At 42.0% G+C, this 19064-nt stretch overlaps 1 protein-coding gene across 3 annotated transcripts in view; it reads left to right on the top strand.

Moving 5' to 3' along the window:
- Positions 1 to 19064, top strand: part of arid1b (AT-rich interactive domain 1B) — a 53780-nt gene that overhangs the window by 18191 nt on the left and 16525 nt on the right. The window contains exons 4-12 of one of the 3 annotated variants that reach the window (XM_067573143.1): positions 429 to 542; positions 10079 to 10313; positions 10410 to 10493; positions 10777 to 10932; positions 11497 to 11884; positions 12533 to 12736; positions 14426 to 14580; positions 14663 to 14772; positions 18904 to 19044. In XM_067573143.1, the coding sequence (XP_067429244.1) occupies positions 429 to 542; positions 10079 to 10313; positions 10410 to 10493; positions 10777 to 10932; positions 11497 to 11884; positions 12533 to 12736; positions 14426 to 14580; positions 14663 to 14772; positions 18904 to 19044 (1587 nt within the window). The remainder of the gene's footprint in view (positions 1 to 428; positions 543 to 10078; positions 10314 to 10409; positions 10494 to 10776; positions 10933 to 11496; positions 11885 to 12532; positions 12737 to 14425; positions 14581 to 14662; positions 14773 to 18903; positions 19045 to 19064) is intronic. The other 2 variants (XM_067573145.1, XM_067573144.1) reach the window with 2 other exon arrangements.

Below are 19064 nucleotides of genomic sequence, written 5' to 3'. Positions count from 1 at the left end.
CGTCCTGCTGTTATTACAGACGTGTCTGAACTCGTCGTGACCCCTCCACTCACTTACGGACTTGTCTCCTCTGTCGAGCCTACAGATGTCTAGGATTTATGGGAAACGGTGTCTTTTAAAGGCTGCTAAAAGTATAATTATTGAATAAACAACAATATTAGATTATTTTTCAGAAAACGCCCGTCCTTATCTGACCATACGGATCGAGCCACACTAGATACTGTCTGGAAAAGTCTGGATTTTTACTTCTTAGCAGAGTTTTACATGTTAATGAAATTTTTTTAATGAGGTTTTCTTACTTCTGGAGCAGAACCTGGATGTTCTGGTTTGACTTCAGCTCTCTGTAGTTGATTCCAGTGAGAATAAAAACGTTGCTCCAAGTGTTTCGCAGTCTGAACTTTTCCTCCCTTTCGTCTGCTTCGCCGCAGGAGGTGCCACAGGAGGCGTACGGGGGGCGGGGCCAGTCCGCTGCAATGACTCCTGGGAAACCGAACCACGAGGAGATGAGTCTGAGCCAGCAGGAGAGGCCGTCCAGCCTGCCGGTGAGTTTTAAACCACAAGCTGATTTTCAGTTTTCACATTTATGATCGTATTCGAGTTAAAAACAACTGCAGTCATCAGAAGACGACATTTTAAAAAAATTACTGTGACAATGCAGGGTTTCAGCATTTTAGCCAAACTTAGAGCTGCAAAGATTAGTCGATTAATCAATCATTATCATCATTAATCATTTCCAACTTAAACCTCCTGAGGTCCCAGCAGCAGACAAGAGAAAGGCTTTTGTTTTGAAATTCCTCACAGTGTCAGTTTTCTTCCTCAAATCACCAAACTTTATTTTCAGCCCTGTTTGAGCCTCTGAGCTCTGACTGCCTGTCCTGATTCAGATAAACCAACATCATAAAGGGTCAAAGACAACAAATGTAAAGTTATGTCAATTTCATTCACAAAAACTATGACGAAATATGTTGGTCAATGACCTTTTGTTCCATGACTAAGACTATGACAAGAAAGCACCGACGTCATTAAACACTGTGATTATATCAACATGCAATATTGTTTAGGAACAAAGGGGAGTAAAATGTAGTGTAAAAAATAAAAACTTTAACCAAATCTCTCTTTATTTTTGTTTAGAAGAGGAGACTCACAGGAGTTAGCGTTAGCAGCACGCTAGCAGAGCAGCAGCGATGCTCCATCTGTGTTTCTACACTGGAGGCGTTCAGGTGCAGTGTTGAGTGTAGGTCATCCACGTTTTGGAAGCATTCAGAGCCCAAAACACACTGACTGTAGTTACACGCATGAAAAGGGGAAATAGACTTGAGGTCGTGTTTACGTGTATATAGTGCGAATGAAACGGGAGCCATGTAGACAGCTGTATTGATTAAAATAGTATTGTATAATGTTACTTATCATAGTTGTTGTTATTCTAGCAAACCTTACCCTTTTTAACCTTTTAATATTGATGCCATGTGAACTAGCTTGCCAGACAGCAGTTTTGTTAACCTTATGTCATTATTATGGGGCATAATTTCACTGACATCAGATCTATTTATTTTGTTATTTAATGCAAGCAGATTGCAGTGTGTGTGTGTGTGTACAGTATTATTTTCAATTTTATGACTGAACTACTTTTATTTCCCTTTTTCAGAACAGAAAGGTAAGTTTGTCATGCAGAACCAAAAAACTGATTTGAAAATGTTTTATTGTTTTTTTTACAGCTCTCGTTGTTTTATAATAGTTTTAAAGGGAGTTTTGGGGCCTCAGTTGTTGAATCGTGTCGGTTCAAAATAAATATGCAGATCATTTCCATGTCTGGATGTTTTCCTTAAATTGATCCCATCAGACCAGACGCTTTCTGCAAAGCTGCCTTCTTAATCATTCAACCTGTGTTTTTTTATCATCAGATAATGATGAGATACAATCTAATGTGAAATAAGTTTGACTAAAATGACAAATAAATTATTGATGTTTGCTAGACTGGAATGACTGAAATGTTCAATATAATCTGATGGATAAAAAGACTAAAATGTTGACAGTTTTCATTGATTAAAACTATACTTAAATACTTACTAATAGTCACTTTTATTCAACTAAAACTTGACTAAAAAACCAGTTTGAGGTTAACTAAATATGCTAAAAACTAACAAGGACATTTGACAAAGGACTAAGACTAAATAAAGCAATAGCTGACAAAATTATAAGCATTATGTGAACAGAGGAGTTGTTTGTTTCCGTCAGACTCGGTGTTTGTGATTCAGACTCTGACTGTGCGACAGATTGAAGGGGTTTCAGACCTCCCCGCTGCCTGCAGACGCTGATTGCTCTGCAGCTCCTCGTTGTTGTCGATAATGTCGTTCGTCCTCTTTTCTCTGAAGCCGCGGGGATCACGCTCCGAGCGCCTGATGCGTCCCGCTGGCTCAGATCGGCTGAAGTGAGATACCGACGTGTCCTCTGTGACCTGTGTGAACACTCGCTGATCTGTCGTTTTCATTTAAAACATGTTTATAACGTGTTTTCAGCTCTGCGTGTACGTGTGCTTCACTGAACCCTGAGCACAGGCTGTCAGGAGAGTCCTTAATTAATTTTTAATCTTTTTGATTATTCATTTGGTCTGAATAGAAAATTAATCGCTGACTAGTTTGATAATCAATTGATCGTTTTGAGTATTTTTTTAAGAAAAAATGCTGACATTATTTGTTTCCAGGTTCTTAAATATGAATATTCTCTGGTTTCTTTAGTCTTCTATGACAGTAAACTGAATATCTTTGTTTTGTGGACAAAACAAAACATTTAAGGATGTAAACTTGGGCTTTGGGAAACAGTGATCAATATTTTTCATCATTTTCTGATCATTTGTAGACCAAACAACTGACTGATTAACTGAGAAAATAATCAGCAAATAAATCGATAATGAAAATAAGTTCAGTTGCAGCCATAACAATAATAATAAGAAAGTTAATTTATATACTGTAGCACAGTACAAAGTGCTTTACAAGAGCAGACATAAAAAGAACAAAGGATGAGATTAAAAAATACCCTAAAAAACACATACAACTCTGCATATATAACATTAGAAATGAATTAATAAAAATAAGGGGGAAAAAAAGAAAATATATAAATAACAATAAATAGATAACATAAAAAGATTATTAGACAGTTTTATAGTAAAAGTCAGATAGTCAAAAGACAGAAGACTATTTGCAACTTGACTAAAGTTGAAGGAAAATGTGTTTTTTAGATGTCTAGACAGCATCTCTGGAAGGTAATCAGAGTTGGGAATGCAGACGTTAAACAAAATGCCGCCCAAAAAGTTATGATTTTTGCAATAATTTGGATGATTTAGGATAATTTATACCTATATCTCCATTCAGACAGGATCAACATCACAGGGAGGAGTTGGGGAATGAAATAATTGAACTCGTGGTTCTGGACGGCATTTTAACCGACAGACATTCAGCAGGACAAAGCCAAAAGAGACAAATGTCAAAACTCGTCCTCCTTCTCGGAGTCGTAACTCAGTCAAATCAGAACAAACAGACATGAAACACATATTGATATGATTCAGTGTGACTTACACTTCCCGAGGATATCATTATCTCTGATGTGCATCACCAATAAACCTCCATAAATCCGCTCAGGAATCAGAGAAAAAAAAGAAGCTTCTGAACTTGCCTGAGAATCACCACATTTCTCAGTTTTCTTCAGTATCAAAGTGATCCAGTGATAGTTGTCTGTATATCCATGGCTACGCTGCAAACAGGAGCTGCTAACAGCTAATTCAGCAGACTTTTAATGGAGCCAATTAGACGAAATGTTAACAAACACAGTGTAGAAAAAAAAAAAAAAAGGGCTTAAACTAGTGAGTTCGTTGGAAAAAACTAGGTAATTACAACTGTAATTTATTACTGGGATGGAGGAAAAAACCCAGATTAGTACAACTGACATACTGCATGTCTGTACTACAATCACTATGATGTAAAGTTGACCATCTATTAAAATTCTGTTTCTTTCCCTCTTTCACATTTATTTTTTCTCCTCTTCCATCTTTCTCTTCTTTATTTCTTTCTCTCTCTCTCTCTCTGTTTGTCTGCTCTTTCTCCCTCTCTTTCTCTTTGGAGCATCCCTTTCTGAAGTAAGGGGGCTGATGCAGTTGCCATGGCGACATGCAGAGAGGAAAATGGCTCGGTCGCAGGGAGAGAAAATAAATTAAAAAAACTTAGCAGAAGTCGGCTGCACCCGAAGGCCTAACAGACACTTTAATAACTTCACAATCTTCAGCTCCGACTAATGTTTAATTTCTTTTTAGTTTAAATATTTCTAACATGTGAAGCTGCCAGCTGATTGGTGGTTGGTTTAGTTTCGTTGACTGTCTCTCATCATCTCCTCTCTCTCTCTCTGCTCAGATTCATAGTAATAGAATAAAAGCTCCATGTGCCCTTTCTCTGGCTTTAAACTGCATCATCATTATTTTTCATTTTTTCATTTTCATTTAAATGAGAATTCAAACTTCTATTCAAACTTCTGTCTGCATCTGTAAGTTTCATTTAGTTCAATTAACCCTTTAAAAAAAATGTAATGCCCTATTAGGATTAAAAAATTACCTCCAGCTCCATCAGTGTCTCTAGAAAATGAACCTGTTAGCATCTCATTTTGTTTTGTTTTTTCATTAGTTGTCTCAGTTACAAAAGAAAACTGTTTGGCAGCTCGTTCAACAAGTGAAGTTGCAGGACAAGATGTGTGTTCATGTTCGTAAGTTAGATAAGTTAGATAAGAAGGAGACTTTAGCAGGAAAGCTAATGTGGGTTGTTGTTGAGAGTCTGAGGTTCTTGTGTTTTGTAGCAGGATGCAATCAGGCTCAGTGTGACCGTCTGCTCTGCTTATGATAGAACAACACGTTCATTCATGCAGAGATTTTATTTGCTTTATTTGATTTTATTTGCTTTATGGAAATAAGGACTCCAACTACGTAAGCAGATGATGAAAAGATATTTAATTGTAATCATGTAAAACTAGGGGGCGCCATCATGAATAACAAAAATTTAATATAAATTTCTGCCTTTTTGGTTTTGAGATTTTTTTCCTTAAAGGAGAACACAGGACGAGATTTACAGAGCAGATGTTTTGCTGTAGCAGATAAAAAAAGCTGCAGTTTAATCACAGTATGAAGTTATGTTGGTTTTTTTCGTCTACATGTTTTCACTCGAAAGTAAATATCTGTAAATGACTGGACAGAGAACATCTGGACTATTATTCCTGCCTGGTTTCTTTAGTCCTCTATGACAGTAAACTGAATATCTTTGGGATGTGGACTGTTGGTCGGGACAAAACAAGACATTTGAAGACGTCGTCTTGGGCTTTCACCATTTTCTGACATTTTACACGACTGATCTATTAATCAAGAATATAATCAACAGATTATTATTCTTATACTTATTGATGCCTTGATACTTGTTGAACTGGCTGAGTAGCAGCTGAAAATTCAGTGTCAGTTTATTCACAAATCAGTTAAAATATATAAATAGAAGTATAATCATATAAGACATAATGGAGATATGTGACTTGACACCCTTGACAACAAGGGTCCAGCCGCTAAATTTGAGAGATTGTGGCTTTCTTGAAATTTTAAAACTCTCTTTGATTAATATTCGGTTTTACAGACTGACTGACTTTACAGTTTGATTTTCCTCTTTCTTTCATGGACACGTTCAGTTGGCAGTGTTTCCCCTAAGTTGACGGCTGAGATTGACACTAAAATGAGAATTAGCTGGTCCGCCTTAAAGGTCAGTCCACCTTAAGTGAGCCTGGTCAGGTTAAGCTAACTTCGGAGCTAACCTCCTTCACTTTCCCAGCAGTTGGAGAAGCAACAGACTTTTCTTGGTCTTGAGCATTTATTAACAGACACTCTGCAGCCTGTACTGAACATTTACCGCCAGACTGACAGCTTACCGCTAACCTTTTCCTCTGCTCCTCGTATTCACCGTCACTTTTCTGCCGCTCGCTCTACAACTCGCTCAACCACACAGCTACTCTTACAACAGAACCTTTCACGTAGATGTCCTCTGAAGAATGAGGAGACGGAGGATTATGGTATTTGAAGCTCTAGTCGATGACTCAAAAAACGATTCAACGATAACGTAGGATGATCGTGTGAAATTTCACCATGAATACAGGAAGAACACTGGTTGGTGCAGGCTGGTTTTTAAAGGATGTATAATGATAACCTGTATTTTTCTAATAGAAACCAAACCAAGTTTCCTTCGTCTCTACTGTCTGTGTCTCTCAGCTCTGAGCTGCTTGGTTCCTCCTGAAGACGTAAATCTTTAAAAAACACCTCATAAATTATATAGTTTCATGTTTAAAAAAATATATCAGGCTTAGGATACACTCTCAACATGTGTTAGTTTATCAACTTACTGTTAATTTTATATTTCATATCTGTGTTACTGTACGTGAAGGGTTGATAATGCTGCAACCACACACACACACACACACACACGCAGTGATTCATGCGCTCTCAGCCTGCATCCAGAGCCGCTGTGACGCAGAGCCAAGAGAAATATTTAAATTACAAAACAACAGTGGCTGACTAACAGAGGAGAGAGAGAGAGAGAGAGAGAGAGAGAGGAGGGATGGAGGGAGGGAGGAGAGAGGAGGAGGAGGTGTGGAGGCTGATTAAAGGAGTCTGGATGGAGGAAAACTGAGAGCTAAATCAATCCTGAAAGTTTCAGAATGACAGGAGGAGAGGAAAAGGAGGAAACTAAGAAGAAGGAATAAAGAGAGAAAGAGGAGGAGGAGGAGGGATGGAGGAGAAGGAAAGGGGAGGAGGACAAAGGAGGACAAGCAACAAAGGGAAGAAGGGGAATTGAGGACAAGGAAGGGAGGAGGAGATGGAGAATAAAGCAGGGGGGTATTGAGGAGAAGGAAAGGAGGAGAGGAGGTGAAGCAGAAAGGGGGGGGAGGAGGAAGAGAAAGAAGGCAGGAGGAGTGGAAAAGGAGGATGGAATAGGAAAGGGAATAGCGGAAAGAGGGAAAAGTTGATGAGGGATAGAGGAGAGGAAAACGGGGAGGAAGGAAGGGTAGGAAAAGAGGAGAAACAAGAGGAGATGAAAGAGGGAAGTCAAGAAAAAGGAGGAACATGACAAGAAAGGAGGTGATATCAGGAGTGAAAAGGAAAAAGAAGGAGGAGGAGAAAAGCAGCAGGAGGGGAGGAAGAGAAGGAGGCGAAGTAATGGAGGAAGAGGAGCAGGCACCAGGAGAAGAACAGACAGAAAAGAGGAGATGAATGTGAGAAGAGGAGGAGGACAAAGGGCAGGAGGAAGAGGAGAGATGAGGAGGTGAAGGAGGAGAGGAAGAGGAGAGATGAGAAGGTGAAGGAGGAGAGGAAGAGGAGAGATGAGGAGGTGAAGGAGGAGAGGAAGAGGAGAGATGAGGAGGTGAAGGAGGAGAGGAAGAGGAGAGATGAGAAGGTGAAGGAGGAGAGGAAGAGGAGAGATGAGGAGGTGAAGGAGGAGAGGAAGAGGAGAGATGAGGAGGTGAAGGAGGAGAGGAAGAGGAGAGATGAGGAGGTTGCAGAGAAACTATAATTAGAACACACCCGTGTGTGTGTGTGTGTGTGTGTGTGTGTGTGTGTGTGTGTGTGGTAGCAGCGCAGCAGCTGATTGGCCGAGCTGTTGGCAAGGGGCGGAGGGAGGGAGGATGGGTTACTGCGCTGTGATTGGCTGGCCCAAAGCCCAGGGGCAGATGGGAGATTTCAGCGCAATGCTGCTCTCCTTCTTCCTCTTTGACTCTCCTCATCTTTTCTTTCCTTCTATCGTTTCTTCTTTTCCCTTCCTCTCTTTCATTCCTCTCCCTCTTTTTCTTTGACTCCCATCCTTCCTCCTTTCCTTTCCTCTTCCTCTTCGACTCTCCTCATCTTTTCTTTCCTTTCCTCATTTCCTTTTATCTTTCCAACTTCATCTTTTGACTCTTCCTCCTTGTTTCGTTTCCTTCCTTCTTCCCTCGTTTTCATTCCTTTCCTCCTTCCTCCTCACCTCTCCGTTGACTCTTACCCTTTCTTTTCTTCCCTCCTTTCTTCTATTTTCTTACCTTTCCTTTCCTTCCCTACCTTCTCTCCTTCCTCTTTGACTCTCCTCATTTCCTTTTCTCTTTCATTCTGTCCTCTTCTTCTGACTCTTCCTCTTCCTGCCTTTTCTTTCCTTTCTTAATTTCTTGTCCGCCTTCCTTTTCTCCTTCTCTTTACCTTCCCCCTTACTTCTGTCCTTCTCCTTTTTTCTGACTCTCCTCCTCTTCTCTGTTTCTTTCCTTCCTTATCTGACTCTCGTTCTCTTTTCTTTCCTTCTTTCCTTCATTATAACATCAGATCTTGACTCGTTGTCTTCCTTCCATATTAAAGTAAAGTTATTTTTGTCTGTACACAACAAACAGAAAGAGAATCATATTTCCTGGAAACAACGATGTCATTCGGTATAAATTATATGAAAACAGACGTTTCTGCAGTTTCCTTGAAAGAGGAGTTCCATTTAAATCCAATTAAATCTGAATTAATTATTAGACTTTATTATTTCTGCATGTGTGTTGACTTGTTTGTCGCCTGCAGACAGATTTCAGCTGCGTTCGGCCTAAAACACTTTTACAAATTAATTGGAATACGTTAATTGGAAGAGAACCAATTAAACACTGTCTGTACGTTTCATTTTCTCGTTAATTAGAAGCTAATTTGGTCCTGAAACCATCCTGAGAAAGTACAGCTGCGTGTTTCCAGGAAATTATTACTATTATTAGAAAGTGTTGTTCTGCTTCGACTCCGTAGCTCAACACTTCGTTATATTTTAATTATTAGTTTATCGCCGCGTGTCCTTCCGCTCGCTCCTTGATAACTCCTCCATGTTTAATTGTTTAATTGGTTTGGCGAAGAGGCGGGCGGGGGAGGAGCGAGGATGATTCGCTTTCCGTGGAGGAAACACGAAGAGCGTCTGTGCTTCTGTACGTCGTACTGTGAATGAGCGACGGAGCCGCTGTTCGTTAAATTAAAAGGTTTTAATGAAACACGGCGATTATCACCGTGAATCACACAAGCTGCACGAGAGCCGCGAGAGGTGGGAAGAGTTCTGAAGTCGTTCTTTTGTTTCAGAGCTGAAACTGAACCGTTCAGCTTCTTTTCCTTCTTTATTCTCTATTATTTTTCTTTCTTTCCATCTTTGTTTTTGTGTCTTTCTCTTTCACTTGCAGATGAGACACTTTATGTAGCTGATGTCCTTTGTCTGTGTAGCTTTTGTAGTGTTCAATAAAGGCCTTTGTAAAATCAAAAATCTGTCTTTCCATTGTTCCTTCTTTCTTTCTCGCTGTCTGTTTGTTTTTCTTTCTTTCTTTCTGCCTTTCTTTGTCTTTCCTTCTTTTTCTATTGTCTTTCTTTTTTTAGCTCTCCATCTGTTTCTTTCTGTCTTACTAACAGGGCTGCAACTAACAGTTATTATGATTATCGATGAATCTGCTGGTTGTTTTCTCAATTAATCGTTTTAATTCTCTTTCAATTAAAAAAAAACAAAACCCTACATCCTCAATTTGTTTGTTTGGCCGACCAACAGTCCACAAGCTGAAGAGATCAATTTTCCGTCCATTGATTAATGTGCGTCTCGATACCCGAACACGAACAACCCTTCAGTCGTGACAGAAGCTGGATTTGAAAGTTCTCCCTCACAGCTGATTTCTCCGTTAGCCGCTGATGTTTTTTTCTGCATCGAATCCGACACTGAATCGCTGGAAGGTGCAGAATCAGAGCAGCAGCAGCAGAGTTTCCACTCGGTTCTGTTGGGTTTTGGTTGGACTGTTTTCACCTCCTCGGCTCATTTAGGAGCTGCCGAACGAGGCGTTTATGATCCATCGCTGAAGTCTGGTCGGTGATCCTCCTGTAAGTCCGTTACGCCGTGATGTCGCGTTAAACGATGACTCAGAAATCCCACCAACCCGAACCCGCCGGATCAGACCGGATATATTTTAGGAAAGAGTTTAAACACAGTTCCATGACGCAGTAAATAAAATAAAACGAGCAGGTGTGTTGACGTGTGTCTCTTCTCTCTCTCAGGATCTTTCCGGCTCTATCGATGACTTGCCGACCGGCACCGAGGCGGCAGTGAGTTCAGGAGCGTTGGGTTCTGCCGGTGCTCAGGGCGACCAGGGAACCCCGACCCGCTCTCCCTTCTCCCCCCATGTCTCACCCCGACTGCCCCCGCCCGCCAGAACCGGACCCTCCCCCTCCCCCTCGCCATCACCCGCCGGGTCGCGATCCGGACCGCTCTCCCCTGCTGCCAGCGGACCAGGTAGACCAGACTATAAACCTGAGTTCAGGTTCTTTTATTAATCCGTTCAGTCTCACGGCTCTTGGATGGTATTAACACTCTCTCCGTCTGTCTCAGGCTCTCAGCTGACCCCTCAGGTCTCTGGTCCAGGATCAGATGTTGGTCCTCATTCTTCCCAGTCTGCCATGACTCAGGACAGAGGTAACACCTGGGTTTGAACATTTTGAATGACCTGCTAGAGGAGATCAGGGAAGCGAACACACGATCTTCTTTTAAGTCACTTTTATAGACTTTTTAGTTTACTATTGAATTTATTATCTTTTATTGTATTTTATCTGTTTATTATAGTATTCTATTCATTGTTAGACATTAAAATTCGGGGCCGAGGATGTATCAAGTAAACAAGGATCCTCACAAGTATAGAAAGATAAACGTGTGTTTATCCGTCTTTCACCTCCTCTTTTATCTTTTGCTGTTTCCTCAGGTTTCCCTCCCTCCATGCAGCGTAGCACCCCAGGGCCCCAGTTTGGCCCCCAGCAGTCAGCACCACCCATGTCCCCTCACCCAGCGCCTGGGGGCCCCATGCATCACGGCTCCTACCAGCAGGGAGGCCCCTCCTACAGCCAGTATGGACCCCCAGGTACACACTGTGACCTGGAGGGAAAAACTGTTGTAAACATGACAGCCGACTGACGTATCAGCTGATAAATGACAAGAAGTTGAAGTTCAGAAAAGCCAAAGATATGTTTTGAAACTGTGTTATTCAAGATACAATTATCCAAAGAAGGCGATGTATGTCAGAGCTGCAACAGCTGCACATGATTGAGGAGATGTTTGATACGGAAAAACTCCCAATAATCAGAGTTAATTGAGAAATGGGACAAATGGACTACTGATGAAACCCTTTACAAAGACACTACCAGAACCTTTGTATGAACACTGAGATATATTGATCTATATTAAATATAGAGATATATTAATTATATTAAATTAAAATCATTACTGGATTTTCTAAACTTTCAAATATCAATATCAGCCTGAAAAATGTGTCTCTAGTTAAAAAAAGTAAGAACAGTGAAATAAATGAGGATTTTATCAGTTTGTTTTCATTCTAACTTCTAAAAATATGTCAAGCTGACTGTGGTTACAGTTAAATCCTGAAACTATCTGATGTGTCCTCCATCTTGTTATCGTCTCTCCTCAGGTAACTTTCCCCGGCCCCCCCACTACGGTGGGGCCCCCAGTGCCAACTACAGCGGCCCCGGCCCGGGACCCGGTCTGGCTAATAGCCTGGGGTTGAACGCCAGCAGTCCCATGCACGGTCAGGGCCCCTCTACTCCGGCAGGTCGCGGACCCGGGCCCGGCGCAGGGGCCCGGCCTTACCCTGCCGGAGGCAGCGCCATGGCCCCCACCTCCCCCGGCATGCCACAGCCCGCTGGGCAGGGCATGGGGCCCCCGGGGCCCAACGGCAGCCGCAAACCACCTGAGGTCGGCCCCAACGCCGGGCCGAGTGCCAACTCTTCCTCCACCGCCGTTGCTGCCGCCGCCGCCGCTGCTGCCGCTGCTGCTGCTGCTGCTGCTGCTCAGGGCAGGTGAGTCAAGACAGAAAGTCCAGAACATCCAGAAAAATTTAGGAACTTCACAGAGTCAGTTTAAATATTCACAACATATCAAGAAAAATAAATGTGGTCGTGTAAAAAATGATCTCGCTATGATAAATGACTGTACAGTGTTTTTACATTTCAGTCTGTTTTAGAGGTTTTAGATTGATTTCCTTACTTCAGGGCAGACGTTGGTTTATTTAAAATCTATGAAAATCTCCTTGCAAAGACTTGAGACTTGCTTCAGAGATAATCCAACCTTTTATCAGAGAGCAGAGACTGTTTTGAGAACTCTTCAAGGATGATCTGAGAGATGACAAAGAACCAAATTTATATTGTCATTTTCAAAATGTCCACGTATGAATCTCGTGCATCTTCTAGGTTTTATTTATCAGCAGCTGACTGTTAGCGCTCATTATTTGTATTGTTTTCAGGATTTGTACTAAATTGAAGACGTCAGATTGTTTCCAGTTTGATTGTTGAAGAAGTCATAATGTGGCCTGATAGTATTAATAACAGGGTTTGATAGCTTTTTATCAATCCCTTTATCAAATCTATTGAGGTTTAACTGAATTTCAACACTTTGAACCAAATCATAGTTTTTGTTGCTTCTTTACTTCCCTCCATCCCCTCCTCCAGGCCTCCCTTTGCTCATTCCCCCGTCTACCACAACCAGTCCTGGCCCGGGGGTCGACCTGCCCTCTCTCCTACCCCTCACCCCTCTCAACCTCCTCACCCTCGCCACCATCATCCTCCTCCTCCTCCTCTTCCTCCTCATCACCCTCAGCAGGGCTCCAATTCTCAGCCCCAACCTGCCGTGCAGACCCCCCCTGAGCATTATGGGTAGGTTTGGTGTCGGATTGTCGGAGCCTGACGGATACAGAAAACGCGAGCCAGGTTTCCATCTAAATTTAGCAGAAATTTCAAACAAATTTTGAAGAATATTGGCAAAAAGAAAATTCAAATTGTTGTGTGGATATTAGGAGATAAACAGCTGGTGGCGCCAATTCTCCGGTTGGTGCTTTTAAACCGTTGCAGAAGAAGAGGATACAACGAGATGATGTCATTTAAAGAGCGTCCGTCGAAGCCCAGCGATGGAAAACTCGTCAGGAATATCATCGCTCCACAGAGATGTTTTTGTCTAGTGGTTCTTCCACTATAGTAAATTCTATCTTTATGTTTTGGACTCTCGGTCAGACAAACAAGACATTTCAAAACGTTACTTTGGGCTTTAGGTTTGGGTTTTCTGATGTTTTATAGACAAAGCCTGTTTTGAGGTCATGCGTCAGAACATTTTCAGTACTGTTTCACTACGATCCACAAGCTGATATAAAAACCGAAGAACAAAACTATTCACAGGTGACCTGAGCTGATGTATTTGACGGTATAAATGATACCACATGACTGTTATCGGTCAACTGATTATCATCAACTATTTGGCCCGTTTGGTTTATTCTCAATGAAAGCTGGATTCCTGGTAGCGCTGTGTGACGAGTATGTGTCAGGCTCTGGATAGACACAAAGAAAAGTGTTTGGGATGTTTTACTAACCAGACCACTTCCTGTCCTCTGACTGGTACTGCATGGCTTCAGAGGGGCTGCTGATGATGTGTTTCCTGCATCAGGAAATAAAACTTTTATTTTATCCACAGACGCTAAAGCTTAATTTATACTCAGTCAGAGTAAAACTGAACAGAAACTCTGAACAGTTGTGTCTTGACAAAGCAGAGACATAAACAAACATACAAATTCACACCTATAAGCCATTTTCTACTGCAGGAAATAAACAGTCCTTATCCTGGTTCTTCCCATAACCTTAATTATTAAGAACTCTGAGTTTTCAAGTGTAACAGTGACGTCTGTCTCGAAGCTTGGCAGCTATTGGTATGGTTTGTAAAATACAATGGAAAAGGAAGGCAGAATGAACCTCCTTTGCCCTTTGTTGTGATATTGTGACGTTACATCTGCTGGACCAGTCATAGTTGACAGCACTGCACTTCCCTTGAAAGTACCTGAACTTGGATTTACTGTAGTATCAGAGATCAACTTTAGCCCTAGGAAGTCCCAAAGACGTCACCAGAGCAGATAGAGAACAGTGAAAACGAAAGCAGAACCAGTGACAATAGATAAACCTCACGTCAAGTTTCATAACAAAATTCTGCCTACGTGACATTCTCCATGAGTCTTATTGAAAATGCTTAATTTCTGTTGAGATATGGGAATGAAATTAAGCTGAACTGATCAACGGCTGATCACAAAAACAAAATGATGCAGCTAAATCATAAAATGTAAGCATCACTTATCTGGCAACCTGAGACGACCATAACAGATCAAATAAACTCTTCAGTTCTTTCTTTTTCTCTCTTTGTTTCTCGGCCGTCATCCAGCAGCACCTTTTGTCTCCTCTAACTGCACGGAGTCCCGGAGACGGACGCTTTATTCCTCATCTTCTTCCACAGCGTAACCTTCTGCATGCGAGCCACCGCCTCATCAATTTGATAATTAAATCTACTTTTTCTTCTGTGGTGTTCAGGCAAGGCAGCTTCCCGGGCATGGCACCAATGGGAGGGATGGGCCCCGGAGGCCCAGGAGGTCCAGGAGGTCCTGGAGGTCCCTTCAGCCAGCAACCAGGCAGCAACTCTGGGAGGATGACGCCACAGGGACACCCCTACAATGCCCCGTCCTCAGGTAAGATTGTACAGCCCACTGCCTGTCAAAATGATTTGATAGATGTTCCCTTCCATAAACAAACTCATAATTTATCTTTCAGGCCCCATGATGATGCCAGCGGACGGGATGGGCGCTCATCCAGATTCCAAGCAGAGGATGGAGCTCAGCAAAGAGGGCGTCGGTCCTGCCACTGAACCACCCAAACCCAAGGTGCGTCCTTTGGCTTTTTTTTTTTTTTTTTTAACCTATCGCAGCAGCTGTTCGCTCTCACTGTGCAGATTTTTGCTCTTCTAGCATGCTCTAACAGATGCATGTGTGCTGAGGCGAATGCAAGAATGCATCTTAACAGCACTGAGACAAGTTTTTGGGAGATTTTTTTGGTTTTGACTTTGACCATTTTCATGCCAAAAACAACTCAGTATTTTCCCCACAATTTGATTTGACATTTCAGATGATCATGTAGAAATATTTTTGTATTCTTGTGAGGAATCGAATCAGAATCTATCAATCAACGTGCAACACGGTCACAGCAATTTAAGAGCAGAAATCCAGCCACTTCCTCGACCTCTTCTTGGAGGATCTTCTTGTTTCCTGGCCTGATGGGACATTTAGTCCCACCAGTATATTCTGGGTCTGCCACGTTGATCTAGGGTGTCCTCCTTGTTCCCAACCTGAATGGGGCAATCCTAAGTCTTAGACTTAAAGGTTCTGATCCACATCCCAGCTGCTTTACATGTTGTCAATCACCCCGGACCACGCTGGAGGTCACAGGTCTATGGAGTCAACCCAGAGGTACTCCCTTAAGACACTGGGGGGGGAAATTTTCACAAGCCTTATTCAAGTTCACAAAATTCATGTAGACTAAATGTGCAATCTCCCATGACTCCTTCAGTATCCTTACAGGATTTAAGAGCTGGTCCATTTCCTAAGACAAAGTCTGCATTTCTCCTCCCGAATCTGAAGTTTACCAATCGACTGGAGCCTCTTTTGTGGCACCATGGCTTTCCCTGAGCAGTGGTATACCCCAACGGTTGGACCAGATCCTCCTGTTCTGTTTTTTTTTTTTTTAATGGGGAACACTAAGCTTGCCCAGTGTGAGCTGGGATAGGTTCCAGACCCCTGCAATCCTGCACAGGATAAGCAGGAATAGAAAATGGATGGATGGGAACCATCAAGCCCATCTGCCAGTGTATAAGCACTGTCCCTTACCTCCATGCAAAATAGAAGAGGTGTGTCAAGAGAGCCCAACAATATCCAGAGAATTCAGTTTCTGAGGGTGAATCTCACCGACCGTAGGCGCAAAATATACCTCCTGCACAGACGGCACATCAATCAGATTCAGGACACTTTCAGGAGTGTGGAGGTCAGCAGTTATCTGCCTAAAGATCACTTGGGCAAGATCCAAGCTAGGCATCTATCGTTTTCTTTCTGTAAATGCAGAAGCTTCCTTTGACATCCTCCTCTACATTGGTGTCAACCAGCATTTGGTTTTGGCACTAATGGACCTCTTGTGACAATTCAAAGCAGATGCGTCCACAACGGAGGATTCAAGCAAGGCCTTCCCCAGAGGAGGTAGTTAAAGACCTCATGGACAAGGGCCTCAGTTAAATCCCCCCAACTCAGGTCTGTCCTGCAGCCTCCCCCATCACCTGATCTGTCTTAGCATCAGGTGGTGATCAAATCACAACATCACTTGTATTTTTCACATGTATATCCAACTTATATGTCCAAAGATAGAGTGATAACCCAACTTCACTCCAACCTTTGTAGTTGCCAAGAGCACCACCTTTGCATGCGGTCCGACTAACAATGCATCGGACCCCTGCACTTTGCCTTGTAGGTGTTTGGCCCACATGACTGAAATCTGAATGAATTCATCGTTAATAAATGCATTGTGTGCATCGTTAATAAATTACCACATGAACGCCACACTTCAATGGTGATGGCAAGAATAGCGTGCATGGCGGTATCTTTATTAAAGTGAATTAGTGATGAATCACCCTCATGCATGAATCATACATTAACAATAGCCTAATTTTACACATTTGATCCATGATGATGAAGATACAGAAAAATAGAAATTCAAGGCAAAAATAGAGAGACCCCCCAAAATTTCACAGATCATGTTTTCAGGGGGGTTCATGTCTTATAAAGAGGAGCCAAGCTCCCCCTCCATCCCCCGTAGTTCGCACCCAGCCCACACTTTCTGTGACGAGGGAAGCCAGCAGGTTAATGGCAGAAAGAGACGTCGGCATGACCGTAAACAAGACTCAAAGAGAGATTTTGAGAATTACAAAAACAGCTTCTGTCAGACTTTGTAAGCAACTCGTAGAAGAAAACTGTAACTCAGGTTGACATGTGAACTTTTTATTGTTCCCACCAGGAGAGGTTTCACGAAGAAAATGATTCCCCAGTGCTTTTTTTTTTTTTTTTTTGTATCTTCCCAGTTGGTTCTCTTCATTATAGTCGACAGTATTGATCAAGGTCTTTCCAGCAGCCTGGTGTTCGTTACACCTGTCATTACTGCGTTTGGATTTGGCTGGTTTGGAAGTGTTGCATGAAACCAAAAATAACCAGTTTCTGCCAGAAAGACTCAGTTCCTCCAACGCTGCTTTCTGTTTGGATTTTTCTTCTTCTTCCCCTGCTTGTTTCTTGTTTTTCTTGTTCAGTTCACACTCAGCTCAGCAGACTTCTCCTCCTCGCTGCCTTCTTTTGACTTGCCTCTCCTCATTATCCAATAGTGAAGAGTCGGCCTTGATCACGGATCCGTGTGGCGTTCAGGGTTACGCGAAACGACTCGACTTTGTCTCTGCTTTGACTCGAGTTCACTGGATGAGAACCGGCTGCTTTGTGTCTGTAGTTTATCGCCGAGTTGCTGCTCATTTCTCCAACTTTCTGTTTTGTGCTGAGGCAGTTTGCTCATGGTTTCATACTCCATAAGTTAGGTGTGTGTGTTTTTTTGTGTGTGTGTGTGTGTTTTTTTTTTCGTGTCAGCTGTCAGAATAGATGTGAAACAAGAGGAAATGTGAGCAGTACAAAAGTTCAGCTAGCTGTTAAAGTTCACAACAATTTCACAACAATTTCACAACAGTTTCACTTTGACTTTAATTTAATTCTGAACTACTAAAGGGATTAAAAACTCTCATTTGAACTGTGGCAATAACTCTCATTTAGTCTCGCATTTATTATACCTTAAAGGTTTTCTAAACTGATCAAGGTGAAATGTAAATAAAGTCACTTTAAGGGATTAAAAATGTTTTTTTTAGATCATTAACAGTCCTAAATGTTGCTTAAGCTCCTCACTCTGCTCTTATATTAACGACTAAAGGCTGTAATAAATTAATTTAAGGTTTATTTAAACGGTCTGTCCGCTTTCAAATTAAAGTTTGAGATGTTAAATACAGAGATTTCAGGGAGATGAAGTTTATATTATAACATTATTTATAACATTAATGCATTTTGAGGCTTTTTAAGGGAAGTTTGTTGATTGTTTTTAATCTGTTTTTATAATGAAGGCGTGACGTTCATTGTCCAAAATACCCAATTACATTTAAGAAGAGGTTAATCCAACATTATGATCAACTAATCGATCAAAGTATCTATATGATAACACCACACAATTGAACACATACCGTGAAAATAAAAAAAAAAAGGAAATGTTACTGTAATCTATAATCTTTAAAAGGTGAAAAGTAAAAGTTAAAAGGTGTGAGGAGGTTTTTTTTAGGTCTGAGACTTGACACCTGCAGCCATGACTGCTGAATGGATTATATGTTTGCATTGTAATCTAAAGTGCCAAAACAACACAACAAAACAGTGCAGCGACGAGACAAAATAGTGCAAAGACAAAACAAAATGGTGCAAAAACAAGACAAAAACGGCGCCATCAGTGCAAGTATGTAGGATGTCAATATTGTGAAACGTCAGAATCATCTCTCGTGGTCGGTTTTATTTTATTTGAACAGTAAACTGCTATTAAAAGCTCTTCAGAGGGTTATTAAGATGTTCAGACCAGAAACAGCAGCTCGTCGTCGTTAACCAGCCTCAGTCAGACGTCGTGAACCTGCTTGCCGGTGGTTGCTTCCTGTCTGCTGTGTGATGTTACGAGGCTGTCAGCTGACCTCCGGCGCTCCCAGCTGCTAAACGCTAACGCCGCTCTCCTGAGCTTCTGCTTGTTCGCTCTGTGAATGTCCAGCTGTGTGTTTGCTCTGCGAAACATGAAAACTTGAAAAAGAAGAATTAATTTTCTTACTACCTGGTCGCCATGACTACTCCCCCTCACCACTGGATTATTTCTGTGTGTGTGTGTGTGTGTGTGTATGTGTGTGTTTTGTATCACAGGACAGCTACAGGTCTCAGTGTGTGTCCCAGCCCCCCACCCCCTCCCCCATGTCCCCCAGCTCAGCTAGTCTGTCCTCCTGTCACGGGGAGGACAGTGATAGCATTAGCAGCCCTGCCTGGCCCAAGACACCGACCAGCCCCGTAAGTGCCGCAAAAGCACA

The sequence above is a fragment of the Thunnus thynnus genome, chromosome 18, assembly GCF_963924715.1.
Source record: "Thunnus thynnus chromosome 18, fThuThy2.1, whole genome shotgun sequence".
NCBI classification, from domain to species: Eukaryota; Metazoa; Chordata; class Actinopteri; order Scombriformes; family Scombridae; genus Thunnus; species Thunnus thynnus.
Note: the sequence above shows the minus strand (reverse complement) of the source record. Positions and strands in the feature narration are given on the sequence as shown.